This window comes from Labrus bergylta, chromosome 10, assembly GCF_963930695.1.
Source record: "Labrus bergylta chromosome 10, fLabBer1.1, whole genome shotgun sequence".
In the NCBI taxonomy this organism is placed as follows: Eukaryota; Metazoa; Chordata; class Actinopteri; order Labriformes; family Labridae; genus Labrus; species Labrus bergylta.
The window spans coordinates 25357930-25371675 of NC_089204.1; the positions used below are offsets into that span (position 1 = coordinate 25357930).

A 13746-nucleotide genomic window follows, 5' to 3' on the forward strand; every position below is an offset into this window, starting at 1 on the left:
TACAGTCGACTCGAGCAGAAGCAAGAACTACAAATTCTGGCAAAAATCCAAGCATAATTGTCTTTGGTGACTGGAAAACATGAAGATTGAATCACCCTGTGAGGCTACAGAAGCTTTTTTTGGGCCTTTGACTCATTAAATTACAGATAAACTGACTGCAAAGGTCATTCAGGACATGTTCACTGACAAAACCAGCGATTGTACGGCATGAAGGGAAGTTTGTTTGGGTTGGCAGGTGGGTTCGGAAAAGTTTGAATGCGGACTGTGTACATGGGATGATCTGGGGAAAAGGCACTGTGGGATGAAATGGGTTTTATGTGAGGAAATGAAAGGTGGTCAAGTCAGTGGTTGGAGCGGTCAGAAACCTTGGGACTTAGGTTTGTGGTTTGACCAATGATTCCTCAACTTTGTTTTTTGGAGGGAACGCAGGAAGGCCTTAGACATGAATAAGCATTAAAAGTCGATCAAATCAGTGACAGGGAGGGTGCCATGGTCCAAATTTCTTGAAGCCCTAAAAAACTACATTTGCTCCAGCTTTTTGTTTGAAATGTTAAAAAAGAGATAATATATACACTTCTTGGAGATAATTGCTTGCCTGCAAATATTTACAATGATACGAATGAAGTTAAACCTCATTTTTTAAAACCAATGAGGACGAGGTGCCTTTTAACACACTCAAAAAACATCAACAATGACCGAAACGTCGGTCTAGTTACAGTATTAATGATGTATGTTTGTGAAAAGCCTTCCAAGAAAATACATTTCCTTACCACGGTGACAGACTATGAGACATTATCTGGTCGAATTGGGTGAAGAGCTTCTTGACTGCTGACTCCTGAAAAGTGACTCATCAGATATTTGTGGCGATGACAGACAAAGCATTGAAATTCTTGGGACTGAAGCTGGCCGGAGATCAGCAAATGGAAACTCCTAATGTGAATTTCTAGATAAAAAACAGTGACTGTACGAATTACTGCAGATAAAAACCACCTGCAGAAAAGACCATTATTTCCAAAACAGAGCGTATGTGGTCATTACATGGAACTGTTTAAATAATTAACTGTGCCACAGTAACGTCACAGATTAGCTGGTTGACTTCCTTTATGAAGCCTGGAGTTTGACATTTTGGCCGCCAAGTGTGTTTTCTGCAGCCAGAAGTGACCTCATGTGAAGTAGGAGTAGGAGCTGGAGAAAGGGGAGGCGGAGGGGTTGGGAAAAACCAAGGAATTAAAGCTAAAGTCTTTGTCTGTGGCTAATTCATTAGCTGGCAAACTAGCTCATTTATGCTCTTGTTTTCACAAATGAAGATGCCGTTGTGGTGCCAGCTGACTGGAGTTATTCATTCTTTAGACAAACAAAATCTAAATAAAATAGCTGTGGATCATAAGAGACTTGCAGCTTGCTCACCAGCACATTGGAGAGCACGCAGTGTGTGTTAACAAGAGGAGCCAGAAAACTGATCAGAACCAGACTTCTCATCACTTCAGCCTGTTGTCACCTCCGCATGGTTAAAAACAACAACAAATCCTCACCCATATGCACGGCCTGCCACAAATAAACACATGCGGGACAGACACTAAACGCATAAGACAGGGTGAGTGCAGAAACAGATAGTTGTGAAGTAGTGCATATATTGATAAAATACTAGAATCTAACTCACAAAAACCAAGATCAAAATAAAATGGAGAACAGATTTTTTGGATGACTAGCAGCAAAGCAAGCCATAAAGTTTGTCTTGTATTAGTATCAAATAAAATTCAGAAAAAGAAACAACAACAAAGCAATGGCCAGTTTGAGGAAATGCTGTGACACCTAGCAGATCGTTATCAGCACCACTAATTCTGCATTACTGAAAGGCATTATACCTTAAATGTTTTTTCATATTATTGAAATTCGAGCCTTGATCAGTTGCAATGAATAAAAACTAAAGCGTTGACACCAATTTTTTATTTTTTTTACCAAGCATAAACATGTTTAATTTAGCTGTAAAGTCAGGGGTTTTAACATTGGCTTTAATGAGGATTAACTCAGTTTTGGACGACCTGCCGTGGCCACATCAGGTTTTTTCCACACTTCTGCAGCCAATTTTGGCTTGAGTGCTTTTAAAGTTTTACTTGTGACTGTGGTCCTCTCTTTCTCTCCCTGATTTCCGACTCTATCCACTGTCCTATCTCTCCATAAAAGGCACAAAACTCCTCCTATTTTCAGTAAGAGAGGTGAACGCAAAGAGCCAAAGTTCACAGTGACTTCATCCAGAGTTTCTCTTTCCAGACCCCCAGATTTTTTTCCCGCTGAAAGTCCAAGTGAGCTGATGTGAGAAAGCAGAGTTCTTTCAGTTCAGGAGTTGGCCTGAAATTCTCAAGAAGTTTTCAGGCGTGCATTTGTGAAAACGACTTTAATCACACAATTATAAATTAGGGATGTTCCTACAGCATGGGTGACTAATTTCCTAGTCAGTCTAACAAATTGATATCCAGACGTGGTCTAAAGGTAATAAAACACTCAGAAAACAGTCAAAACGGATCACAATTTATTCAAAATGTTCAGCGGGTACACATTTAATCTGCTCTGCTGGGTGCTAATGTTAGCAGTGTTGAGATGGATGAATCTATTAATTATGTAAAATGTACAATTCTATTGCTCTAATATGTTAAGCTTGACATCATAGAGGGTTGTTATTCTAAGGTTACTGAAGACTGACTCAGCAAATACTCCGTATAAATGACTCTCTGATGTCCGTGTGAATTGTAGAATAAATATTTTGTGGGTATGAGAAACAAGCATTACTCAGCAGTTGGAAGCTCACCTGAGACACACAGACTCCTGATGTGAACGTGTGACAGCGTTAAGATGAAAACGAGCCATAAACAGGCCGTAAACCAGCACACCCATATCTTGACAGAGCTTTACTGTGTACACATATGTCCCACATGTCTGAGTATTTGTTTGCACTGTTGGATTATGCTTCTATAAGAGGCCGTTTGAGAAGGTATGGAGATATTTTTTTTGTGACGACATCAGGGTCATGCTCTACAGGTGTAGTCAGGTGATGTGTGTTAGTCATTGTGTGGGAGGACATATCAGGTGCTTTAAGGTTCAGCGCCATCCAAATTTTTGAGGAGCAAACATGCCCTGACATGTGCCTAATGAGAGAATAACTGAATCAAGTGTGATAATGATTGTGATCGCCGGTGTTGTTTAACTTTCAGTACTCAGAGGAAGATGTTTGCTGGAGCCTGCACTGATTCACCTTCATGCTGAGGGGCATTTCAATGGTTTGCATTTCAATGGTTTGCTTGTGCTGAAGAGTAAACGTTAAGCCTCCTGCTTTGAAATAATCTGTTCGGATTATAATGTGGTTTAGACAGAAAGCTTCAGTCAGATCAAAACTCAGGAGCGGCTCGGCTGAATGCATTTGTCTGTGCTGGCTGTATTGAAAGACCTCTATGAGTGCAGCTCCCTCTAACGGCTGTTTTAGGTAGTTTTAGTTATAATGGCCAATTTGTAGTACCACTTATTACCACTAGATTGCAGGATAGTGCTTTTTTTCTTTCTGATTTGAGCCTCTGGATAGTTTGGCTCATAAGCAAAAGGAAGTATTGTAATGATGAGAAACAGTAACAGACGGATTCAGAGCTGGTATACTTGAGTAGAAATCCTTATTTTACAAGACCTGTGGTTATAACCTCATCTAAAAGTCTAAAAAAAAAGTAATTTAAACAGAGTTTTGTCTTTAAAAGGCCCCCTGTGAGTGAAATATTAACATTATTTCATTGGATTATTATCTCTGACATCTTATATTTTAGCATCACAATCTAACATTGTGTTGTAACAAGTCATCAGAGCTCATTTTAACTTTGTTATAAATTGATGGGCTGTATTGAGGGGCTTTGATTTGTAAAATGCATTTATTTACTTAACTGTACTTTTACTGAAAATAAAGGTGCAAACGTGTCACTATTCATCTCCCTCCACTGGCTCCAGTTGCTGCTTATATCAAATTCATAACCCTGTTGCTCGCTTACAAAACAGTGACAGAAACGGCCTTTGCCAACCTGATCACAATCATCCAGGACTTCAACCCCTCCTGCCCACTTCCCCTCACGACGACAGGGCCCTGAGCCGCAAGCTGTAATCTCTATACCAAACTGCATTTGATCTGCTTCTGCACAGTCCCCTCCCCTTGGAGAAAAAGTTGATGACCCATCTCATGAACACATGAGCATCTCCCTCTATTTCACTTTCCAAGCCCAACACGGTTTCAGCAGACGTCTGTTCAACAAGAGTCAAGAGAGGTTTCTGACTCTTACAGGAAGTTTGTCCTCGTCTCTGTAACTTTTTTAAATGTCGCTCAGTGATCAGGATGGATTCATGATGGGTCTTTGTAGATAATATAACAAAGAGTAGGGTCTTTTATTTGCTCTTTTGTGAAGTCTCATGAGGTGGCATTTGTTATGAAGGGGCGCTCTACAAATAAATAATGATTGATTGATACGCACTTAATGATTGATGGTGCTGATGATGGGGATATTGAGGATTTTGTTGATGTTGATGTTGTTGTTGATGACATTTGGAAAAAAAATGTTTTTTTAGATCCTTGAGTTGTACTTACTCAGATGTACGTCGCTTTGGACAAAAGTGTTTCCTCAATGAAATTGTTGAATTGTAGATCTGTGCTTTTGAGTAAATGTAAATTTCTACTTTGAAAAACTGGCTCATAAAATGGTTTGCAAGTAAAATATGATCTGAAAATTTATCATAGTTATATAGCAGAGTAAAAAGTACAATGTTTCCATCTGAAATGGGGCATATTTGAAGTAGATTTAAGTATATATTGTTATATAGCCTACCCACAAACTATCAATAATAAGCATTGACAGCATTTGACTAAATGTATTGAGTTACATTCTCCCTCTGGTCTGTAGAAACAACCTCAACCTCCTTATCCGGCATTTTTCTAATAAGCTCCACGACCAGAAACCTCGTAAAACTAGGATCAATATTGGAGTTGATTTTGAAAGAGATGAGAATGCAGAAAGGTTTCAAGACTGATGCAGAGCTGGTTATACTGAAGCTTCAGTTTCTGTGACAGGGCAACCTGCGTTCACATCGACTCTAGAGAGGAGGGGGCGAGAGCTCTCGCTAATGTTTAGAATTTGGACTGCAGTACCCATTTTAAACACAAGGTGTCAGAGGTAAATAACGCTCCTTTAATCTGTTAAATATATTTGAATCAATAGTTTAGTATATAAAATGATAGAAAAAAAAGTTAAATGTCTATCCCCTTTTCTCAAATGTCATGGCAACATCTTCATAAGTTTTGCTTTGTCTCACAACAAGCTAAAGAGGTTCAGTTAATGAGAGAAAACACGTAACAAACAGCACTTCAAAACATTGAAATACTTAGATATTTTGTTTTGCTTGAAAATTGACTTGAAGGATAAAACAAAGTTACTTTAGAAACAGAAAAGGAAGAAAAATGTTCATGATTATTTTAGTTTTTTTATTAAAACAACATAATTTACATCTTTAGAAATATAAAACTATGTAAACATGTAGACTTGAGTCCTCAGTGCAAACAAAAAAAGTATAAATAGATCTTCACTCCTCCTAGAGCCGTCAAGAAGAGTCCCATCACACTTCATCCTTTTTATCAATCTGAACCAGAGCTGGTTCTTCAAACTGTGTATATGAAAAAAATCCACCATACAGCCATCAGGGCTCTCTCAAGTCCGTATCTGTCCAAAGAGCCAGTCTACAGGGTCTTTGCCTCTGCAGTCTTTTTCTGTGCTCATCCTGGGCGACAAGTCCTCGGAGCTGTTCAGACTCAAACTGTAAAGTCTGGAAGTCCTGAGTGTGCGAGGCGACCCTCGAGGAAGTGACGCAGACACAGAGAGCTTCATCTGAACCTTTGAGAGGTTCCTCAGCCTGGGGGACCTCTGGAGCCGGACGTGGCCGCAGCTCTGGAGCTCCACAGGGCAGGCGAGAGCCTGGATACTGCTCATGTAGTCCTCCAGAGACTGGGAGCTCTGGGTAGACTGGGCAGATGAGGGATGAGTGGCCAGGTCCTCGAGCGTCTCAGTGATGGTGGGTAAGAGAGGCAGTGAGAGCAGCAGACGTCTGTGTTTCATTCTGCAGGGAGAGATTGAAAAAACACATTTAGATAATCGTTCTCTACCAACTTTAGCGACAAGAAGAAAAAAAACTCGGAAAGATTGTGTTTCTAAATGTTTAATTGTCTAATTTTCTGACTTTGACCAAAGACAAAGCCAAATCTTTGAAAGTGTATTCGTCCAATTTATAATCAGAAAGTTTCACAACACTCAATATCAGCCACTTTTACCTGACAAGTCCAAGCACAGTCCCTTAGTTTAAGATATAACAGTAAAAAAAATAAAGCCTGATTTTCTTATAAGAGGTAAAAATAGCTACTGAATAAAATCAGTATTCCTATATCAAGAAGTTTAACCAGCAAGAATTGCTCCAGCACTGGCAGCTATTTTTTAAAACTAATAACAAGCAGCTCAGGTCTTAGTTTTTGCTCATAATATCTTGAGTGTGGCTTGATAAAGTGTAATGAGGAAAAAGCTGAGAAACAATGTTATAGTTTCTAAAGTTAACTTGTATAAAATGTCTGAATAGTAGATCGATGATGAAGAAGGAGATGAAGAAGAAGCGCTCTCACCTTTTGATGCCGCAGGTGTATGATTGACACATGCAGAGAGAAACAGAGTGATATGATGTGTTGTCCGTTCAGAGTCTGTCTGTGAGTCTGACTGGACCAGAGTGTGTGTTCAGGCTTTATAGAGGCAGGCAGAGGCTGAGCGATTAGCCGCTCGCTCTAAAAATAACTGCTGACCTTACTTGCATCTGAGCGATCATGTGTGTGTGAGTGTGAGTGTGTTTGTGTATGTGAGGGTGTGTTCAGGAAGCAGAGGAGTGGCGGGTTGGAAAGGTTCAGTGGTGCAGCTGCTCTGAATGTTTATGTTCCTGAAACAATGAAGCCCTGGGAGCAATCTGTCCCAACTCTAAAATTTCCACTCTCTTCTTCTTCTGCCCCCATTCCTCCGAAGTTTCACTAATAAAATGGCGCCAAAAACTGTGTTTATCATTTTCATAATAATTCATTCAGTCCACTGACGCATTAGTATTTAATCATTTATTTTACTGTCTGTACAGTTTTTCTAAAACTCTTTTCAGCCGCCGTGTTTTTCAGAAACTGTGACATTACGATTAAAAGCGTAAAGTAAAGAACATTTCAGGCAAAGGGTATCCGCTCTTATCTACCCATCAACAGTCCATAAACATGAACAGGCTCACATTCAGACTGTATTCAGAATATCTTGTTTCTGTATAAACATAAAGTCATAAAATGTCATAACTCTGTTTCCATATGCGAGTCGTCAGTGATCACATGCTCCAACAGGATGACTGGAAAACTATTCAACATGACCGCCTTAATCCTAATTTTCACAGTTTTAAAAACAAATCATATCAAATCTGTTTCCCACACAAGATGCGGTTTAATGATATTAGTAAAGTATGTTTTGGGAAACAGGAGGTATCTCATTTCAAAGGCACTTTATAAATTCAATTTATTATCATTATTATTATTTGTATTCATGTGTCATGAGTTGAATACAGTAAAATGTTTTTATTTAAGGAATTCATTTACTTGCTTCCAACATTTTGGTAAAATGGCAACCGTTGAATTCTCTACTGTCACCCTACTGATATAAAACTCGCCTGTTTGTATCAGGCAGATAGGGGTGCATCCCCCATTTAATCATGTGATGCTTTATTGTGTTTTTATGTACTGTCCTGTAAATGTTTGTTTGTATAGTGTTTTATGCTCTCGGTGCAAGGCAAATTCCCGAGGGACAATACAGGTTTCATTCATTAATCACAGCTATGTGTCATTATCAATGTTTATATTGTAATATTTCCTCATATGTAAACTTAAAGTGAAGCAAACAGCAGCTTTAGGAGGTTTAGAAAATATATTCTTGTGTGGTTTCTCCAGCGGGGCATGTTCAGACCCTTAAGGTCACTTACTCTCAGCACCGCCTGCTGCTCATTGGCAGAGCATCTCAGCTGGGCATCATAAGTGGTTGACAATTGATCATAGTATTCTTTACTTAAGTTATTTATTTTAGAAGGCAGCTTGTTTTAATAAGTGTTCCTGTTGCAAATCTGGTACAAAATCAGGCCGATTGGGTGGCTGTGGCTCAGTCAGTTCTTCAGCAAACCCTGATCTGCTCAGGAGTTCGTCTGTGTGCTAACCCCCCCCCCCCCCCACATGGGGAGGGGGGGGGGAGAGATCTCTCCACTAATGCATAGAGGTGTGTTTCTACACGTGCCCACATTTTAAGCCTGTGTGTGTGTGTAAGTCATGTTTTAAAAACAGTGTGGAAATATATTAAATACATTAATTAAAGTATGTTTCAAAATGTTTATTCAACATGTGAAAGATCTTTATTATCCCAGCTCAAAAATACAACATTTCCGCTTTTTGGACTCCACTTCTTACATCTTAGTATTTTTATGTTTGCCTATACACCCATACGTAAACAGTATGTCATTAACTTCAGAAAGGTTTCAAGAATATATAGGAATTACTTAACATCCAGTATTTGTAGTATTTGTATCCCTTCTCCATGACCCATATCCATCTGCCTGCAGGGCAGTTCCACTCTAGTTATCATGGGTGACCACAGACCCCCAAAGATGGCAGCTCATCAGCTGACCAATCGGACCGTTCCAGTTTAAACGGTTGTAAAGACTTATTTCTTGTTCTTATGTGAAAACCTTTGGTGTGAAAATCTCTGTGACATTGAGTTTTACACTTTTCCATCAGCAGGAAAAACTGGCTTCAAAGATCTGCATTGTATTACGGGATGTCACATTAACAGAGATGATATAAGGAGACTTGATGATGAAGGAATTATGATCTGAGACAGTCTGTGATTTAAAAACGGTCACAGCTGTGGTGAAATATTTCATTTAATACTCATTTTGTTATAATACATGCACAAAAAATGACATGCTGTGCAATCCCATACAACATGCTACAACCTACTTTTCACATTTTAAAGCCAGCTGTCTAATATTCTTAAACATGGTGTCACAGTTTCATCTCTGTACTCAGCACAGCAGTATTTACATTTTCTCCTAGACTACGGGTTTCATTTTTGTGAAATCAAAAGTGTACGTGACCCATGGCAGTCGTTCTTTGTTCTCATTCTTGCTGACTTCATGACTTCAGCCGTGCTCCAGTGTGAAAAAGGGCGGGTCAAACCTGGCGGGGTCTCTCAAAGAACGTAGAGGTCACTCTGAAGCTGTGAGCGACTGCTTCTGCACGTACACCTGATACTGAGCCGCAATGGCAGACAGCCGGCAGGATATCCCCTCTGACAATGAGTTCTGATGATTGTTATTGTGTGTGTGTGTGTGTGTGTGTGTGTGTGTGTGTAGGAGGACGGAGAGCTTATCCTTGAAGGGTTGCTGAACATCTACTGGGGTCTGCGTCGACCAATCAGACTTCAGATGCACGATGACAATGAAAGATTTCGTCTCAACCGGTAAGATAACCTGATCGAGACTCACATACAGAGGCCTTCATGGACCAAAAGAAAATATATATAGGTCATTGTTGTCATCTTGGTCCTCTTATACAGTAGCAGAGTTTGACCCCTCTGCTATAACGCTGAGAAAAAATCAGAGGAAATCAACATTAGATTGACAAAATTAGAAAAGACTGACCAACAAAGAGGAGCTGTCTAAAGAAACAAAGACAAAGCTGAGGCTGCTACTGCCCTCGAAGTGGCGTCCCCAAAGTTGAACACACACCCTCGGAAAATTAAATTAAATTAACAGATTGTCATTTTCTTTTCTGTCTTCCCCACAGAAATGACAGGTCCTCCTTGATAAAGCAGTTTTCAGGGGAGGCCAATAATAATTCAGTTGGCAGTGAAAGCCGAGCAGCCGGTAAGTAGCCTTCACGTGGTGTCATTTATCCACAACAACACACACACACACACCTGCTGGAGTAATACGGATTACTGTACTCACCGCACACATGCTGCAAAGGATTAGAGCTCCAAACGTGCTTGATCAAGCATTTCCATTGGAGAGGTTTGCTCACATGTTGGGCACAGATTACCCCTGAGAGGCAATATCAGATCAACGGTATAAATATCCAGGGTTAGCGATATTTGCCTTTTGAAGGACTTTTTTTAACTGCTCACATGTCGCTGGGTTTTTCTAGACCACAGCTTTTCTTGGTCATTTCGTCTAATCCCCCCCATCAGACCGGGATCATGGGTCTGAGTTTCACTAAACAGTCTGCCATGTGTTGATTTAATACTGTCTAATAGGATTTAAATATCTAATGGAAATGCTGAGCCCTCACAGATATCAGGATTTATCACACACTGGGTGCATTATGGCATATTAACTCTGTATGTCATATCAAAATGAATTTAGGTAAACTGCACAATTGGCCTTGCTTTGGCTTCTAGTTTGACACATTGTTTTGCAATGCATTATACCTTGATTGAAATGTTAATAAATGAAAAACCAGGCAACTATTGGTGGTCAAATCAGTGAAAAAGGAGACTGGTGGATGTTGCCCTTCCAGAAATGTGTGATGTTCTGATGCAAATGCTGACGGAGGATTGAATTTTTTTTTTTATGTGTAGGTGATGACGTCGGCGGTCTGGAGGAGGAGGATTCACCGCAGCTGCTGAGGACAAGAAGTGATGCTTCCTTCATGCGTGTGCAGAGAAGGTCAAACACGCGCACCGCCAGAGACCTGCACCGCCTGCGCTCACACAGGTTCTCAATCAACGGACACTTTTACAACCACAAGGTACCATTACCAGATGTACAAGCACACACACACGAGTGCATCCCGTTGTTGACTGATGTCCAGGTGCAGGTGGTGGTGGGGGGGGTGGGGGGGCAGAAGTTTCCTGTTCGGATGCCGCTGTGCTCATTCTGAGTTTTCCAATAGCCTGCTGTGAGCGGATTACATTAATGTGCCACTCATTAGTTTCTCCTGGATACAGCCTGTGTGTGTGTGTGTGTGTGTGTGTGTGTGTGTGTGTGTGTGTGTGTGTGTGTGTGCACGCGCATGTGTGTGTGTTATTGAACTTATTCCAGCTGCAGATTGAGGGATTTCCTTTGTGTATTAGACATCCGGTTCAAAATGTTCGAGGTGTTCAAATCCAGGAATCTTAAATGGAGTTGGAAGTGTTGATGAAGTAAAAGTCCAAAGTACTTTTTGTTCTCTTTTGATTTCTGTGTGTTCTTTTTTTCTTTTATGCCTCCAGACATCTGTATTTACTCCGGCGTTCGGTTCAGTAACTAATGTACGAGTGAACAGCTCAATGACGACTATACAAGTCCTCAACCTGCTGCTACACAAGTTTAGGGTAAGCACTGAGACACATGTAGCCCCTCAAGTGTTGTCAAGTGAAACCTTTAGCAATACATAAATCTGTGTTTTTTTGTTTCAGGTGGAGAATAAAGCTGAAGAGTTTGTCCTCTACATGGTGCACGAGTCTGGTGGTAAGTTGTAAACCCATTTTCTCTGACGTTATATGATTGTGCTTGTTTACATCCAGGTAGTAGAGTGGGGAGTGCAGGCCCTTTAACCAGAGCTACAGCCAGCCTATAGCTACAGTACAGACCCCGCTAGTGGCATGTGGCTGCATTACAGTTTGGGCATACCATTCGACCAGTGCCAAAATAATAATATTAAGACTTAATTTCACCAACTGGTATTTCTGGTGCCAACTAGCGAGGGTGATGACATTTAACCTATTAATCGACTAAACCACACATCCCTACTTGTGGAAAAATGGTCCCATATCAGATTTGTAAAAAAAATCTATTTTCAGTTTCTGATCTTATTGAAGCAGTAAAATTATAACATATTTCTCCACTTTCACTTCTTTTATTCATCTTGCTGCCTTGGAAAATTGCATTAGCAAGGTCGTGAATTGAGTTTCCCACATTGAGCATGATGTCAGAGGCTAATGGCTGCCACGGGAACATAGTGAAGTGTGGTTTTGTCAATAGTTGTGTTTGTTTTTGTGTGAGCGCATTGGTTGTCAGTTGTGGTCTTTGTTTTTGACCTTGTAGAGAGGACCCGACTGAGGGATGGCGAATACCCGCTGGTTTCTCGTGTGCTTTACGGACCCTGTGAGAAAATCTCCAAGATCTTAATCACGGAGGTCGACCTGGGAGAGGAAGTCACTTATGATGTGAGTCTGGGCCTCCTGCCACACCTCCCTCTGTTCTTTCAATTTGTTCAATCAGTGACCCCTCTTAAAGATTTTTTTTGTACAATCCTCAATATAGACACACAATGATACAATGAAAAAGAATAAAGTGTTTAGTTAAATTTAGTGAGCTGAGGAAAGCGATCCTCTTACAGGACTGATGTAACAATAGATGAACGACTATTTGTTATGACTGGACTCAGGGATAAAAATAAAACCTGATTGTTGTAGCGGAACTTTTCTGAATGTCTGTGATTATTTTCAGCTTTACAAGTTAAAGGATCAGTTCATCTAAATCACAACCAAAGACAAATCATGATTCTCCTTCACTAGTATTAAGCCTAAGTTTTGTTTATGTTTGTCCATATTTCAGAGTCAACCCCAACACAATGGAGGTGAATAGATGTTTGTTTGTGTTGCTCAGGGCATCAAAAGATTACATTTGAACTATTCACCAGTAACGTTTCTTTCCATGAATAAACTCTTGTTTACTAGGGATCAACCAGAGAAATCGCTTTAGGCTGTTCTTATCTGAACTGTTTAACCATTGTGTGATTTTTTTTATTATTTTTAGCATGTAGTGACTTCTGTGTATGACTCAGAATAACAGGAAAGTTGTTTCTATAAAAGATAATCCTCTTCACCCTATTCATAACGGGTTTTTTGTTTGTTTTATTGGGTTTTTACGTGCAAGTCTGGTGAACTGATCCGATAACACATCCCTGCTGTGTTTTTCTTCTAATGGAGAGATATCATTGTGTGCTCCTGACAGTTAACCTGACTCCATTCTTAAGATTCAATATTTGAAATGTAATTGTTATTGTATGTATTTCATATCATCCAGGACATGTGAGGCCTTTATCTTTCTGATAGGTTTTGAAACTTTCTCTCCCCAGGTGGCCCAATACATAAAGTTTGAGATTCCTGTTTTAGACAGCTTTGTGGAGAAACTGAAAGAGGAAGAGGAGCGCGAGATAAACAAACTAACCAAAAAGTAAGTCGAGAGTTTCTCTACTCAGCAAAACAGAGTTACAAAACCACTGACAAGGCGCTCTTTGATGACATGTCTATTTCATTATGTGAGGCCAATGTGCGTGTCGCTTGCTGGCTCATTACCGGATGAAAACAGGCCCCTTCAGTGAGTCCGTATGAAACACTCCTCTCTTAGTGTTTAGAATATTGTGTAATCAGAAAAATCATAACAAACGTGTCATTGATAAACCAAGCAATTTCTTAAATTGAAGTCTAAAATCATCTTTCCATCGAGCATTGTTGGTGTTGACCAATGTCTGCTGGTTGACGTGCTTCTTTACTGCAATAAACATGGACACTGTCACTAATGAACACTATTTCTGAACAAACGTTCACTCCCCTTTGAGTTATCTTAACCACAAACTTGTGCTCAGCTGTTTTATGGAGATAATTTATCCCTTATGAAAAATAAACTACATGTGTGGCT

At 40.0% G+C, this 13746-nt stretch overlaps 2 protein-coding genes across 2 annotated transcripts in view; one reads left to right on the plus strand and one right to left on the minus strand.

Moving 5' to 3' along the window:
* The window catches only part of rassf4a (Ras association domain family member 4a), a 30512-nt gene that overhangs the window by 13553 nt on the left and 3213 nt on the right, over window positions 1-13746 (plus strand). The window contains exons 4-10 of the mRNA XM_020642928.3: window positions 9475-9581; window positions 9908-9987; window positions 10701-10870; window positions 11334-11435; window positions 11520-11571; window positions 12148-12269; window positions 13184-13281. Coding sequence (XP_020498584.1) covers window positions 9475-9581; window positions 9908-9987; window positions 10701-10870; window positions 11334-11435; window positions 11520-11571; window positions 12148-12269; window positions 13184-13281 — 731 coding nt within the window. The remainder of the gene's footprint in view (window positions 1-9474; window positions 9582-9907; window positions 9988-10700; window positions 10871-11333; window positions 11436-11519; window positions 11572-12147; window positions 12270-13183; window positions 13282-13746) is intronic.
* Window positions 5483-6844, minus strand: si:ch73-6k14.2 (protein DEPP). The gene is made up of 2 exons (XM_065959634.1): window positions 6686-6844; window positions 5483-6132 (listed from the first exon to the last, which is right to left on the minus strand). The coding sequence occupies exons 1-2, from the start codon at window positions 6715-6717 to the stop codon at window positions 5727-5729; spliced, it is 438 nt and encodes a 145-aa protein (XP_065815706.1). The 5' UTR covers window positions 6718-6844; the 3' UTR covers window positions 5483-5726.